At 41.0% G+C, this 16,339-nt stretch overlaps 1 protein-coding gene across 13 annotated transcripts in view; it reads left to right on the forward strand.

Annotated features, from left to right (window-relative positions):
* Lin52 (lin-52 DREAM MuvB core complex component) overlaps positions 1 to 16,339 on the forward strand; it is a 97,227-nt gene that overhangs the window by 14,934 nt on the left and 65,954 nt on the right. For 2 of the 13 annotated variants that reach the window (XM_008764889.4, XM_008764890.4), the window contains one exon: positions 695 to 14,536. The exons of the other annotated variants lie outside the window; for them this stretch is intronic. In XM_008764889.4, the coding sequence (XP_008763111.1) occupies positions 695 to 705 (11 nt within the window). In that variant the 3' untranslated portion in view covers positions 706 to 14,536. Of the gene's footprint in view, positions 1 to 694; positions 14,537 to 16,339 lie in introns of those variants that run through there. 13 annotated transcript variants of the gene reach the window in all.

Below are 16,339 nucleotides of genomic sequence, written 5' to 3' on the forward strand. Positions count from 1 at the left end.
TGTGAGTTCAAGGCCAACCTGATCTACATAGAGAGTTCCAAATAGCCAATGCTACGTAGAGAAACCCTGTCTCATAAAACAAAACAAAACAAAACCTTGCAAGTAAATAAAAATATTATACACCAAAATTAACCAGACCCAAAGTCTGTATAATTTGATGAATTTCTATCAGTTAGAATAGGCATTTAGATTGGAAGCTGTGGAGCGTCACATTAAATTGTACATTTTCAATATTTTAGTAATGTTGCCTTTGGTGGTGGATAAATGCAAATGTTTTTAATTTTCTGTTAATTAATTTTATTGTGCACACATTTGCACAGCAGTCAGAGAGTAACTTGGGAGAGCTGATTCTTTTTCCATCAATGTGGGTTCCAGGGAATTCAACTGAAGTCATTGATAGTGTGTTCCCTTACCCACTGAGTCTCCCTTCCTGCCAAGTATTTGTATTTCTAAGGACTGAAGACACTGGCATGGGGGTTAGTTGCAGTCCGCCAAGTCATCTTAATCACTGAACTTTTTTTTCTGTGTTTTTGAGACAGGGTTTGTCTGTATAGCCCTACCTATCCTGGAACTCAATCTGTAGACCAGACTGGCAGATATCAAACTCACAGATATCAGCCCACCTCTGCTTCTCAAGCATTGGGATCAAAGGTGTGAGCACTGTGAGTCCTCTTAGATTCTTCTTCTGCTCTAGGGGCATCTTGACATCTTTTTTCCCCACATGGAGAGGTTTAATGAAAGAAGAAGAGTAAAAGAAGAGAGGAGGGCTGGAGAGATGGCTCAGCGGTTAAGAGCACTGACTGCTCTTCCAGAGGTTCTGAGTTCAATTCCCAGGAACCACATGGTGGCTCACAACCATCTGTAAAGAGATCCGATGCCCTCTTCTAGTGTGTCTGAAGACAGCTACAGTGTACTTATATATAATAAATGAATAAATCTTAAAAAAAAAAAAGAAGAGAGGAAAAGCGACCGGCCATGAGCACATGGAGGGAAGGGAGGGCGGGGATGGAAGAGAAGGGACAGGGAGGAGGGCACCAAGAAGAGAAGAACAATGAGCAAGAGAGCTTAACTTGGCATCTTAATCTAGCATTTCAGTGTCTGAATGTTCTCTCCTATATTAATTGAAAGGATGACAAGGGTGAGAAGGGGAACTGATAGGTCCTGGGGACCAGTGATACTGTTTCCATGCAAATATCTGATGAAGATAATGAGATGAAAAATGCAAAAAAAATATTTAGCTTCAAAACATAATTGTCAGTTCACGGTATTGTTTTGTGTTCGTATAGGAATAACAAGAACCTTGTAGTGCTGACAGTAATTCGATTGTATCTTTTGGGAGGGTGAGCCTTACCGTACACTTTGATTTGATACATGGTTATCCATCAGATAACCCTTTTGGAGTACAGGTTTTAGAATTCAGTAACTTCTTTTTGTAGATTTGTTTCATTTTAAGATACTTTTGCCATTCTTGGGACTTGTTAGGTTTGTTTTTGCTCTTGGACTAAATAATCTTTTTAAGATAAGAGTCATTTTTAAGGCTGCTGTTGTAGTCTGTGGGTCAACTGACATAATAGCAAGTTCGCAGTGTGTAAATGTTTGCTGCTGGAATGAAGGAATGACCAATTATTGATGCCCTTAAAGAAATGACACAGTGTATCTAAGAAAGCTCATTGCTTAAAACTCAAAGGATGAAAGTTTCTGAAAATTGCTCTAGTTTTAGGTAATTGGTGTTTTAGTGATGAGAAGTAGTATTTGGAGATCTTGTGGTGTGTGTGTGTGTGTGTGTGTGTGTGTGTGTGTGTGTGTGTGTGTGTGTGACATATAACATGAAGGGTGTTAATTGGCTGTCTCTGTTTGAATCCTGCCTCATCACCATAATGATGTGTATGTGGTACACAGTACAACAGTGGGGTGTTGCCTTTATTCCTAGACCCATTTCATTGCTGTGAGTCCTACAGTTGATTCTCTGCAACTTTTACCCTTTCCTGATTTGTTTCCTTGTTTCTGATGGTTTCCTTGTTTCTGTCGAAGGTGGCAAATTTTTCATACAAATGACCCACTTATTGGTTAACTTCAAAATAATTGAAAATAGGTTGTAAAGATTTGGAAAACTGAGAGTCCTCTCTTTGCAGCTAAAGCTAAACCCTGGTGCTCCGATGCATTGGGTGTTTGTTGTGACAGCTTTGTTGAGCTGCAGTTCACATTGCCTGTAATTCACCTCGTTACACTGAACCGTCCCATCTGCAGCAGTCAATTCTAGGGTATTTTCATCACCATCCCCAGACTCCGCACCCATTTGCCCTACTCCTCATTTCTCCTCAAGCTTCAAGGAGCTCAGCCACCACTAATCTGTTTTATGTCAGTATGGATTTACCTAGTTTGGAATCATGTAGTGTGTAGTGTCTGTGACTGAAGTCGTTTTAATTTTTTTCTCCTTATCTCTTTCTTATTGTTTCCTATTTGAAGTGTTGGGTATCAGACTCAGAGTCTGTACATTGTTAGACAAGTGTTCCACTGCTAAATTACGCAGACCCCTCTGGCCCTTTTACCAAAGTAGTATTTTCAGTGCTCATCTGTGTTATAGCATATATCAAACCCTTTTGCATGGCTAAGTAGTGTTCCATTGGGTAGGTATATCACCAGTCAAGAGGCATTGATTGTGACTACTATTTGACTAGATAGACAGTGCAGCTATGACAGGTCATCTATAAGCTTTGTGTAGCTATGCATCCTCACTTCCTGTGTTTATAACTAGTGTCATATGGTAACACTGGATCTGGCTTCTTGAGGAATTGTTTTCCAGGCAGGACGAACCATTTTATATTTCACCGACAGTGGAGGGGTTTATGCTAATTCTCATTATTGTCCTTTAAAAATCATTGCTTCTCTCCTGGGGTTTGTGATTCACTTGCCCAGTGATGACGAATGCTTACACATTTCCATGTGCTTGTCAGTCAGGTACACACTCCCAGCCACAAGGTTCTCTGTGCAGGTTCTCTATTTGCCAATGGGGATAATTTTCTTTCCTCTCTAATGTAGACTTTTTTTTTAAGTTCCACTTTCTTAACTTAATTAGAAATTTCACCACAGTGGTGAACAGAAGTAGTTAAAGTAGATGTCCTTTTGTCTTTCTGATCCTGGGCAGAAAACATTTAGTATGGTGTTAAAGACTGTGGTATGTTCATAGATAATTTTCTATCTTGAATGTTGGTTTAGCAGTATCGTTATTTGACTATATTCTTAGAGTTTTAAAAAGCAACATTTTGTATAAAAAACAATAGTTGAGACTTCATTTTGAACTTTGAAAAGATTTATTTCATTTTTAATTGCATGTGTGTGTCCATGCATGCTCCTGAGTGCCCAAAGAGGCCAGAAGCATCTGACCCCCCAGAACTTCTGTCACGGGTCATTGAGCCACTCGCTATGGGTACTGGGAACCTAACCAGATCCTACACAAGTAATGTATGATGAGTTCTTAACTGCTGGGGTATCTTGTCAGTCCCCTTTTAACTTGTTAATTCACTCAATTACACTGTTGAAGTTTGTGCCAATGTATGGTATACCGTGGACGTACCAAAGAAAAAACCAATGCTGCTTCCAAACTCTTCTCTTAGTGCCCCGTGTGCATGTGTTTTTGAAAGTAGCTATATTGAGACATTATTGTCCTCCTCCATTTTTGCTTATTGGACAGGATGTTGCTGTCTGTCTGGCTTCAAACTCAAGGCAATTTTCCTACTTCACTTCCCAGGTGTTGGGCTTTAGAGGCATGGACCACCATGTCTAACTGTAAAGACAGTTAGCTCTGTTGAATTCTAATTTTAATCTGTGATTGAAAGAGAGAATAACTGGAACTCTACACTCTAGGATTTCTTCTTTGTTGTCTGGTGTCAAGGTTTCTTGTCTGGCTTTTATAATAAGACTACTGTGTTCTTGGTGAAGGGGAAAAAAAACATCTCATATGTAGCCTCTAGATGGCAGCATAGGTCTTACAGTATTTCTAATTCTGGCCATCCTGCTTGAACTGGGTTTTTGATTTGGGTAAAGTAATTTTTGTGGGTTATGCCAGACAGTTTGCCTAACCTTTTTCTTTTCATTCTTTCTTTTCTTCATTGCTTCGTATAATTTTTTAAAGCTCATTTCCTTTTTGAAGCAATGTATATTTTTGATGCTTAGAGTCCTTTAGTTTCTTTATTATTCAAAGTAGTATTTTGCATTGCGTTATGGAGATTGGATCTTTAACATTCCAAAGGTGTGATTGTTCAGTTCCGTTCTCACCCTTGATAAAGGCTCTGAGAATGGGCTCAGTGCCCTCTGCTGTGTGCTTCCCTTACTGTAGTCTTTCTTGCAATCTTGAACTCTGCTGTGTTATCCTGCACTATCAAGCAATACCATGTTAAATAAAAGAATAATTTTATCTAAAGTTGGTAGACTAAACTCTGGCAAGTAATCCTTAAGAAAAATTAAAGTATTTTAAAATAAGGTCATTAAGTCATTTTGAACAATCAGATAAGGAAAGAAAGAAAGAAGGAAGGAAAGGAAGAAAGAAAGGGAAGAAAGAAAGAAAGGAAGAAAGAAAGAAAGGAAGAAAGAAAGGAAGAAAGAAAGAAAGGAAGGGAGAAAGAAAGAAAGGACAAAAGAAAGAAAGAAAGAAAGGAAGAAAGGAAGAAAGAAAGAAAGAAAGGAAGAAAGAAAGAAAGAAAGAAAGAAAGGTGTCCCATTCAGCAGCTGTTGCTGTTCCCAGTGGCTCTGGATGGAACATGAGGCTGTGTAGAATACCATCACCTCACTATGCACATTCAAATCTAGGAGGAAGGGGAGAGATGGTAAGTAACAACTCTTAATAGGCCTTAGAGAGCTAAGTTCTGTAAGAGTGCAGAGAAGTAATTGTTTTGGAGAGAAGATGGCGGTGCAAGCTGCTGCAGGAAGAACAGATAAACTTCCTTTTATATGCCATTGTGAGTTGATCAATAAGACCTGTCTAGAACCACTGAACTGAGGGCTCTGTTTTCAGAGAAGTTAGTTACTCAGTAACTGATGTCTGCCCTAAGCAAGAAAAAGGAACATGGTAGCAGTGTTTGAAACATTGAAAATAATAGACTCCCTGGGTCGTGATGGCCCATCCCTTTATGAGTCTCTGAATTTTAGGCTAGCTTGGACTACAGAGCAAATTCCAGGAAAGCCAGGGCTACACAGAAGCTCTGGGTTTTGAGGGGGTTTCTTGGGGTGGGGCACTAAGACTTGAGGAGATGACTCAGTGGATAAGAGCACTTGTTGAGTAAGCATCCCCAGCTCCCACATAAAACACCAGGCTCAGCCTCATGCGTCTGTAACCCCAGTGTTAAGTGGTAGAAACAGGAGTTACTGGGAATTCTCTGTACCCTCAGTGGCCAACTTCATGTTCAGTGCACGCTGTGTGAAGAGATTAATAAGGTAGAACATTGTAGTTGGTCTTTGCCACTTTGTGGGTTCTTCCCTCCCCACCCTTTACACACACACACACACACACACACACACACACACACACACACACACACACCCCGCTCATTTCTTCCCCAGCAGTAGATAGGAGAGAAAGGATAAAGGGGGGAGAGAGGATCCTTGATCTATTTGTTTTCCTTTTGTTTCTTCTTTGAGCATGACTACTAACAAACCACAACCAGCCCCCATGACCAACACCCCTCCTCTCTGGGCCCTAGCATTTCTATGTACTCTCTGAGTTCCCTGAGTTCCAGACATCATGCAATTGCAGAAACCGTCTGCAGCTAGCAAAACCATGCCTCTGCTAGAGCACTGTCAGCTGCTGCAGACAGTCCAAAGCAGCCCCATATCCCTACACCTGGGATTAAAATGAAAGCACATTCTTATAATATTTCTGTTTTTTTTAAAGAAACCAAAATTCCAGAATTGATACTACAGAGAATGACAGAAGAAGACACCCCAAGTTATCTTGACTCTGCATGTGCACCTATGGGTGTACACACACACCCACACACCACCACCACCACCACCACCACCACCACCACTAAAAACAACAACAATGGAAATGAATTTTAAAGAACGTGTAGAGGGGTTGGGGATTTAGCTCAGTGGTAGAGTGCTTGCCTAGGAAGCGCAAGGCCCTGGGTTCGATCCCCAGCTCCAAAAAAAAAGAACCAAAAAAAAAAAAAAAAAAAACATGTAGAATCTTCATGGGTAGAAATGGAAGGGAACGTAGTCCGGGTGTTTTGAATATTGGCAGTTAAGTAGAGTTTGGGAGCAATAGCTGTGTTCAAAAGAATGGTGTGAGTGATAGAAGCTAGTTTCTGAGGACCCCAGATGATAGAACTAAGACTAGCACAGCATAAGGTAACAACCATAACTTACCACTAAGAGGTGACTGCTGTAAACATTTCATGTCTCTTGACTCCTTTTATTCCCTTTGTACATGGATTTATACTTGCCCAAATAGATACACAGACACCTGCCTAGGTTTTTGTTTCTTTGTTTGTATCATTGTTTTGGTTTGTTTGTTTATTTGTTTGTTTGTTTGTTTGTTTGAGACAGGGTTTCTCTGTGAAACTCTAGCTGTCCTGGAACTTATTCTGAAGAGCAGGCTGGCCTCGAACTCACAGAGATTCACCTGCCTTTGCTTCCCAAATGCTGGGATTAAAGGCATGAGCCACCACCTCCTGGCCTGAGCTGTTTTCCTAACATAGCTGACACTATGTTTATTTTCCTCTTCCTAAAATTTCTACCACTGAAGATTTTTATAGGACAGTATCTGTAGGAGGTACAGTTAATGTAGGCCGGAATGGATTTTGAGAGACCAGAGGCAGGAGGTTAAGGATGAAGCTCTAAGGGACATGAGAATGGAGGTTAGAGCGCAGGGAGGGAAGCTGCAAGCTTGTTATTACTGCAGAACGAGCAGGTGTGTGGGTTCGTGTTAGAACAGACAGTGATGTTAGAGCTCATCACGCTCGGGTTTGGTTTGCTTTGTCTGAGGCAGTTTTACAGTATCTGAGGCTGACCCCAAACTCAGGTGAAGCCAAGGGAGACCTTGAACTTAATCCTCCTGATGAATACTGAGAACTCGTGTGTGCCACTGCGCCCAGTTAGTGCATCTGACGCAGAGATTGGACTCAAGACCCTATGCATGACAAGTCTCTAGACGGTGTCGTGCTAGAGGAGGCACATCCCCAACTCGAATGCTGTCGAGTCTAGTTAATGACAGGGCAGTCAGAAGGGCGAGAAGACACCTGATTAGCAACAACAACAGAAGTCATCGGATTCTTTTCTGTGTCCTTTTGGACAAGAATACCTTTTATCTTTACTTTTTAGAAATAAGTCATTTTTCAGACTGAGTTTTACTGTCATGAAAGCAGCACTCTTGTTTACGTGTGGTAACACGAGTGATAAGTACTAGTTCCTATGGCTATGGGAAGCTCCTTATATATATGGTAGATGAGTCTTTGCTAACTGGAAAAGGGTTAGAAGTTTGAATTTGAAGGGACAGTAACTGGCACCAGAAGATTGCTGCATAGCTATCTGTGGATTGGATCTGCACCAGTTTAGTTCCTCTTAAGAATGCAGACTGCATTTTCTGTGTATGTAGTTAGAAAAAATACATGGGTATCTCATCTTCCAGAAAGGCACGTCCCACCTCTCCTTTCCGTCTAACACCAAGAATTAGAATTTTTTTCATTGTCAGTGATAGACAAAAACAACTGTGAAAAGAAATAAACTTCATTTTCATATGTATTGATCATGTCTGTTGTTAAGGCTGCAGAATCAAGAAAACATAAATTCAGATCTGGACATGCGCACATCTCTAATGACTCAAAGTAGAAGGAGAAGCATCAGGAGTTCAAGGGCAGGCTTTGCTGTCTGTTGGGTTTCAGGTCAGCCTGTGACTGTGTCTTGCAGGGGAAAAAAAAAGATACCTTTAAATTATTATAACCTAAAAAAATAAATCCAGGGCACTTGACTAAAGGTAATGTAAAAGTGGCCAATAGCTTGTTTTGTTCTTTTCAAATACCATTCAAAACCCAACCTTATTTCCTTTGTTCCACGCATTACCATAGCTTCTCACCATCCTGGTTACTGTGGCATCCTGCTTAGACAATAATGCAGTATAAAGTCCAGAATCCCCACTTTGAAAGGATCAGGTTATTTCTCATAATTAGAAATTGTCAATTTAGCTTTCAAGTATTTTGTTTAAAAATGTATTATGGTAATGGGAAATAAAACATGCTGGTGTTTCTCATTTTTCCCTTGGTTAACAAATTAGGATGCACAAATCCTTAAATTACCTTTAAGGCTTACAAGCATTCATATCTTTTATCCATTAGTCAGGTTATTTTATAAACCCAACATTGCCTCTGAAAAGGTTTTACTCACAAAGAGGATTTTGCCATAAAATGCTTCTGGTCTTTTACTCCCTTCTGATTTTGGGAGGAGGGGCAGGAGAGGGGAGAGCAGACAGAGCATAAATCAATTAGGATAAGATTGCTTTCAAAGTATCATTTTGTATAATTCTATAAAATATATGCTAGCTAAGAAGATGCATGTATATTTAGAGGAAGTAGTGTGTGTGTGTGATGATGAATCTCAATGATAGAGTTTGAGTCCCTGGGTTCAGTCTCCCATGCTGTAATCACAGACAGACCAAATAGGTCTGTGGCCATTAGAGGGATAACATAGTAAACTGTTCTGTATCCTTAAAGAATAATGCAGCCATTAAAAACCGTACTAAAGCATCAGAGAACATCTACTGACAGAAAATCCTCACCTGTAAAGACAATTCCAAGCATAAAAAAGCAAACCATTGGTCAGTGAAATGGCTCAGTGGGTAACTGTGCTTGTTATCTGGTAACCTGAGTTTGGTCCCTGGAACCCCCACGGTAGAAGAGAGCCAACTCTCGCAGGTGATCCTCTGATCTCCATACATGCAGGGTGTCATACATGACATATACACATGTACAGAACATAAATACAAGTAAGTATGCCTATACATGTGTATTTGAGTGTGTGTGTGCGCGCGCGCACGCATGCCACACACAAAATTTTGAACAGGGCCTTTATGTAGCCCTAACTGACCTGGAACTCCCTATGTAGAGCAGGCTGGCCTTGAACTCACAGAGATCCTCATGCCTCTGTCCTAAGAGCCAAGATTAAAGGTGTGATACCATACTTTGTCCAATTAAATATATATTTTTAAAAAAGAAAACGTAAAACCAGCAGTTTTACCTTTAGTTTTGAGAGTAGGAGCATAGGTAAATGTTAGAAAGGAAATACAAATGTATTTAATTTCTATTACAAGTGATTTTATATTATTTAGGGAAAATACTATAAAAGTGAAGGAAATTGAAATACCATTTTAAAAATAATTGAAGTTATTTAAAAGATGCATTCCCTGTTTTCCTGAGAGTTTTTTAATTCTTTGGTAGACTGTTTCTAAATAAGAGTCATTTTGCCAATTAAAAACAATTGGTCAGCTTTCACAATGACTACTGAGGTTAAAAAGTAAATGATAGGTTTTTTTCCAACTTTGGCATGTTCTTGCAGAAGTAGAAGTCTAGGAGAAAAAGGAGTGTAAAACTGTTAGGTCAAGGCCAAGAGATGATTTGGTTGGTGTCTTCCGTGGCTTGTCATTCCAGCACTGTAGAGATTAATGGAGGAAGATTGCAAGACAGCTGTCTCAGTAATAACGGAATAAGGCTGGAGAGATGCCCCAGCTGCCGAGAGCACATGTGCTCTTGTGGAGGGCCTGAGCCCAGGTCCCAGCACCCACAGGAAGCTCACCTGGAACTGACTTCCAGAGGACTGTTGCTCTCTCCTAGCACCAGTTATGGACATGCACATGCACATGCACACGTGCAAACACTTTAAACAAAAAATACATTTTAAAACCATTATAAAGAAGCATCTTTACTGTTTTTTGGGTTTTCTTGTTTTTCTAGACAGGGTTTCTCTGTGTAGCCCTGGCTGTCCTGGAACTCACTCTGTAGAGCAGGCTGGTCTTGAACTCAGAGATCTGCCTGCCTCTGCCTCCCAAGTGCTGGGAATAAAGCCATGTGCATCTTTGCAGATGTTGGCCAATTTTGTCAAGCTTTATGTTTCTGGCTCTCTTGTTTGTAGTTGGAGAAGTAAATGCTTAGTGTTAACTACTCGGTCGTAGTAAAGAGCCCCTCCGAGTGTCTGTCAGTCTGAAGTAGAACAGCTACCATTGTCTGAGAGATAAAACAGGGAAGATTTATCAGAGTTTTGTTAAAACAATAATTCCAGTAGGGTTTATGGACGTTGGTTCCTTCCTAGGCTTTAATTTTAGGAATGATTGTGTTCATTGGGAAATAAATTGGCATATTCTGTTTTTGCTTGCTTTTCATGTTTAATTATTGATAAGCCAGAGATTTCAACTTAACAGTAGTTCCTGGTTTGGGTAAAATATTAATCCCTTTGTTTTATCTGCTGGTTTGTGTTAAAAATTTAATCTGAGAAGAAATGACATTGCATGAGACTTTATAAAAGAATGCAAAGTACTTTGCTGTGGGTACTAGAGACGTAATGACCTTGACATAAAATGTAAGTGTCTCTAACCATTACATCTAAATTAATAGTTTGTTGTTTTTTTTAAATATTTTATTTATTATATATTATGATTACACTGTCACTATCTTCAGACACACCAGAAGAGGGCATCAGATCTCATTTCAGATGGTTGTGAGCCACCATGTGGTTGCTGGGATTTGAACTCAGGACCTCGGGAAGAGCAGTCGATGCTCTTAACCACTGAGCCATCTCTCCAGCCCAAATTAATAGTTTGTTAAAAGGCACATCTTAGGGTTGGGGATTTAGCTTAGTGGTAGAGCGCTTGGCCCTGGGTTCGGTCCCCTGCTCCCCCCGCCCAAAAAAAAAAAAAAAGAAAAGAAAAGAAAAAAGGCACATCTTTATATCGCTAGAGAAGTCTCTTGATTAGGAAAATTAAACATTTGGTTGACTGTTGTAAGAGGTTGGTTAAATTTAAGACCAAATGTCAGGGTAAGATGTCCTTCAAGAGGGCTGTTGACTCTGACAAATCTGTTTTGGATGTGGAATGAGAAAACAGAGCTAAAGTGTTATTTCTGACCCAAAAATATTCTATTATTTCCAGTAGTTGGGTTGGGTTGGGTTTTGTTTGTTTTTTGTTTTTTGGGTTTTTTGTTTGGTTGGTTGGTTGGGTTTTTTTTTTTTTTAATGTGTTTGTTTGTTTGGTCTTTAAATCAAGTTTTAGAATTGGATAAATACATTAGTCAGTAAGTACTTGACAAGGAGCAGAGTTCAGTTTTCAGAATGCACATTTTCAAAAGCCAGTGCTGAGGAGGTAAAAAGTAAGGGAACTCAGGGACTCTCGAGCTGGCCAGTCCATTCCATTTGACAGATTCTAGGCCAGAAAAAGACCCTGTCTCAAAAACAAGGTTGACAGCTTTTGAGGAAAAACACCTAAAGTTGACCTCTGGCCTCTGCACAAAGGCTTTAGGGGTTGGGGCTGAGGCTCAGTTGACAGTGCTTGGCAAGCATTGTTGAGGCCCTAGGTTTGCCCCCCCCCCCCTACATAAAGCCAGCCTAATGGCACACACCTGTATTCTCAGCAGTTGGCCAGTAGAGGCAGAAAATCTGGGGTTAAAGGTTATTCTCGCCTACATAGAGTGAAGCCAGCCTGGGCTACATGAGACCCTGTCTCAAGAAATTCTACCTAAAATCGATAAAAAATCCAAACCATACTTTCGTGACCTTCATATTTTATAGTGGTAAATTTATAAGTGGAAAATAATGTAGAGGGGTAGGGGATGAAAAATAACTCTTAGTTGTACTGGCTGATGTTGTGTGTCATCTTGACAAGGCAGAGAGTCCTCAGAGAGGAAGGAGCCTCAGTGGAAGAAATGCCTCCCTGGGCTCCAGCTGTAAGGCATTTTCTCAATTAGTGATCATAGGGGAGGGCCCAGCTCATTATGGGTAGTACCATCCTTGGGCTGGTAGTCCTGTAACAAATCAGATCGGTCAAGGCATGAGAAGCAAACTAGTGAGCAGCACTTCCCCATGGCCCCTTCACCACTTCCTCCCTCTAGGGTTCTAGTTTTGCTTGAGTTCCTATCCTGACTTCCCCCAGTGATGGACTGATCTGGAAGTGTAAGCCAGATAAACCCTTTCCTCTCCAACTGGCTTTTTGGTCATGGTGTTTTTGTTGCAGCAGTAGAAACCCTAACTAAGTATCTAGGAGACAATAGAGTGTGTGGATAAAGGACCCAGAAAACAAATACAGATAGCATCGACTCATGGGCTCTAATTAAAGCCACATGTGAGGAGACACCCAAGAAGCATATAGAACATTAGAACCGGAAGCCCAAGTTCAACCAAGTAGAAATGGTTAGGAAGAGGGCAGGAAGTGGAGGTTGTGGCTCAGTATGTAAGGTACTTGCTGCACACATCTGTTGACCTGGATTCAATCCCTGGAAATCATGTAAAGACATTAACTTCACAAAGGTGTCCTCTGACTTCCGCACATGTGCTGTGGCACTACTCAGACATATCGTGTGTCAACCATACTAGTAATAACTATTATTATAATTTCAAAAATTTTAAGATAGAGGAAGGCAGGAGAGAAACTAGGGTAACGAATGTCATTGCAGTAGCCATGAACTGAGCTAGAGGACTATGAGTGGACATGAAGAGAGATGATTTGAGAAAGGTGAAGGATAAAGCCAAGTCTCAATAGATTTGCTATGACAAAGAAGGGAGAAAGTCATCAAGCACGGCTTCTGAACTTCTCTCTTGAGCATTAGCCAGTGGTGTGCACAAACAAAGGAAAGGCCAAATGGAACATCAGACTAGATCCACCTTCTGATCAGACATAAGTTTTTAGTGGCAAAATATACAGAAAAAATGTGTCCCTAATGCTGGCCATAAGGCAACACGATGGTGTCCCTTCGATTGTTGGGGCTTATTGCTTTTAGAGTTTCCAGTCAGTGGTGTCAGGGCCAGGCAGACAGCAGCTGTCTCCCTGTCTTGAAGAAACGGCTGAGGAGTCAGAGTTGTGCAGACAGAACAGCAGACAGATGAGAGTTGTAAACTAGAGAGACCTTGTGAGGGTGATTGAGGACCGCTCTACATACTCACATGAGGAAGCCATCTGCCTGAAGAGAGCCATGAGGAAGGGCTAGAGGGAAATAGTACCCGACAGCACAGGATCAGTAACAGAATACGTGAGACTGCAACAATGACAGGATTCAGAGGGTACTGTAGAGGACTTAAAAGGTCTTGCCTTTCCTCAGCAGTAATAATACATGTGTCAAGACTTAGTGAATGGAATTTGAACATATATCCAGTTTGTGTCTTAGCAGTTTTTTCTTCTTGGGTGAAGAGTGTATTTGTGGTTTTCTGAGGTAAGGTTATGTAGTTCACGGCCTCAAATTTTTGATCATCTTGCCTTCCCCTCCCGCGTGCTGGGATTATTGGTAAGGATCTTCAGAGCAGTCCTCAGCAAAGCTTTTCAAGAAAAACAATAGAGAAAGAAAAGAAAGATGATGGGATAATGGAGAAGGGACATATTTGTCAGGAAAGGTTTTGAGTTCAGTTTATTTGTGTGCATGTATTTGTAAATCCATGTAATACGTGGAGAGGCCAGAGCTCAGTGTCAGGTAACCTCTTCAGTCATTTCTACCCTGTATTTTGAGACTGGATCTCTTACAGGAGATAGAGTCCCCATTTCGTCTAGACTGTCTGGTCATCAGGCCAGGGAGCCACAGTGCTGGGGTTCCAGGGGTGTACCATTGTCCTTGCCTTTACACAAAGTGCTGGGAACCGGAACGCAGATCTTCAGTGACAACCCCTTACTGTCTGAGCCGGCACCCCAGCTCTTAATTTGGTTTTGACGTGCAATTGGAGCCATTTCCCTGCCTTTGAGTGTATGGATGAGTGAGGTCCTTTGACTGGGGCTAATGGAGGGGGATTGAAATGGAATGAGGAATGTGTGTCAAAAATAACCTAGGATAAAATTGATTTGCATATTAAGTGATTTTTAAAAATTAGTTTTCTGGACTTAAAATTCTCACTTTTTTGTCAAAGATTGTAAAAACAAAAGATATTTCTTGTTTAATTGAAAATTGTTAATATCAGGATTTTTTATAGTATATATTTTATTAAAGTTAACATTTTGTTCTTATAAAAATACATATACTTATAAAAATATATACAACTATATATATATTTGAAAATATAAAGAAATAAAAAATTACCTGAAATTAAACCATACTAAAATAGTCACTGTTTACATTTTGGTAAGCATCTTACCAAGTCATCTAAACATGCTTTCCAAGTGATAGCATATTAAAAGACATATAAGCCTGGCGGCGATGTTGCACACCTTTAATCCCAGCACTCTGGAGGCAGAGGCAGTTGAATCTCTGAGTTTGAGACCAGCCTGGTCTACAGAGTGACAGCCTAGGACAGCCAGAGCCCTATCTTGGGGGGTGGGGAGAGTGAGGGAGAGATGTGTGCACACGTACTCATGAAAGACCCCAGCTTAACAGCAGTAACGCCATTTTGCAAGGCTGTACTTAAGATGACTGGTTCAGGGAAAGGTTAGAACACTGAGTACACAGCGGCTGCCAAGCAGGATGTGTTTGGTTGAAGGCCTGACAACAGGACACTTCGGTTGAGCACCTGACAATGAAAAAAAGCCCCGGGAGAGGTCCCACACCCTGGTGGGGGGCCGAGTCAGTCGTTATGTTCCAAGAAGGTAGCTAAGAAACTTGCCCCCGGGCTGAACCCTTGCCATATTAGAATCCACCAATTATATCCCTGTAACCATGCATCTGCTTCTGTATGCTTGCTTCTGCTCCCCAAAATCCTATAAAAGCCCATCCTTGGTTCCGTGGGGCGCGCCAGTCCCCCGAGTGACTGAAGCGCCCGCAGGTGCCTGTGCCTGTGTATCCCGACAATAAACCAAATCCTCTTGCTGATTGCATCCTGTGGTGTCTCGGTCTGGTCTTTGGAGTTAGAGGGTCTCCATCCCGAGGGAAAGTTCTCCCTGAGAGCTTTTCACTCATACATGTTATTCTGCAGATATGTATGTTTTACATGTCCACTACTATACTGTTCCTACTCTCTCACATGATTTTTGTTCTAATGTGCTGTGAGCAGACTTTAGAAGAACTGGCTGTGACCATTTGCTTTTTTTAGTGGCGTGATTATTTCAGTGGTCATTTAGGTCATTTTCAGCACCCCTCTAATGTAAGTCATGCTGCAACAATCATCTTTTCTTAGGTTAAGTTAAATGTACTTTTAAAATTTGTCTGCACGGAGGCTGGAGGTGTGGCTCTGGTAGAATGCTGCCTAGGCTTCACACAGCCCTGGATTTGATCCCTTGCACCACAGAACAGAGGTGGTGTGAGGACAGACTCATTGTCCCAGCACTTGGGAGGTAGAAGCAGAAGGATCAGAAGGTCAAGGTCATCCTATGCTGTACAGTGAATTTGAAGTCAGCCTGAGGGACATGAAACCCTAGTTCTAAACAAACAAATGAGAAAGTTCAGCTTTCGTAGAGTCACGTAGTCATTTGTACATCTAGGATTAGACCCCAGGTCTTCTGACTGTGATTCAGGGGAACCTTGCCTGTCAGCAAGGGAGCAGAGCTTATGTTTCTTGGCTTCACTCTAATACTCATTTGATAAAATGTGATTTGCTTCTTGGAGCTTGTAAATAAAACTGCTTCTATTTAACAGTTGCTGTTGATTCTGATTTGATGCTTATGACACTTTCGAGCTTAAGGTGCTTTTCATTAAAAGCAAGAACAGTTCAGAGACCATGCCTTGCACCCACTGGATAAATAGACTTGAGATCCATCTACTAGATAGGACCTAAGTTTTTCTGGTAATGATTGTGTGGGTTAAAACTAGTAAAGTTTCTTAGAACCTTTTTTCACTCTAGAGGATAAAATCTTAATGTATAAAATGAAAATGGCATTTGGGTTCTCTGAAGTGTAAAATGGACTTGAAATCATCAAGGGGTCAGATTGGAGCAAAATCGAAGCCATGCCAGTTGCATTCTCCAAACCTTGTTTGAGGCCTTTATTCTTGAAAGGACTCATAATTCAGATCACATTAGCACTAGTTTGGCTGGCACTTATCCCACACAGATGCGCAGTTTCAGCTTTGACTTGCAAACCGCCCCATTGACAGTCTTGGTTTTGTTTGCTACATAGAAGTCAGTTAGGAAAGCCTGTGTTCTTATTTCGTCTTCTGAGGGAGATCCTAATGTTTTCAATGGCCAGTGTTGCATCTAATTAAGTTGAGAGAGGTGAGGAGAGAGTGGCTATGATAGAATC

Source organism: Rattus norvegicus, chromosome 6 (assembly GCF_036323735.1).
Source record: "Rattus norvegicus strain BN/NHsdMcwi chromosome 6, GRCr8, whole genome shotgun sequence".
NCBI classification, from domain to species: domain Eukaryota; kingdom Metazoa; phylum Chordata; class Mammalia; order Rodentia; family Muridae; genus Rattus; species Rattus norvegicus.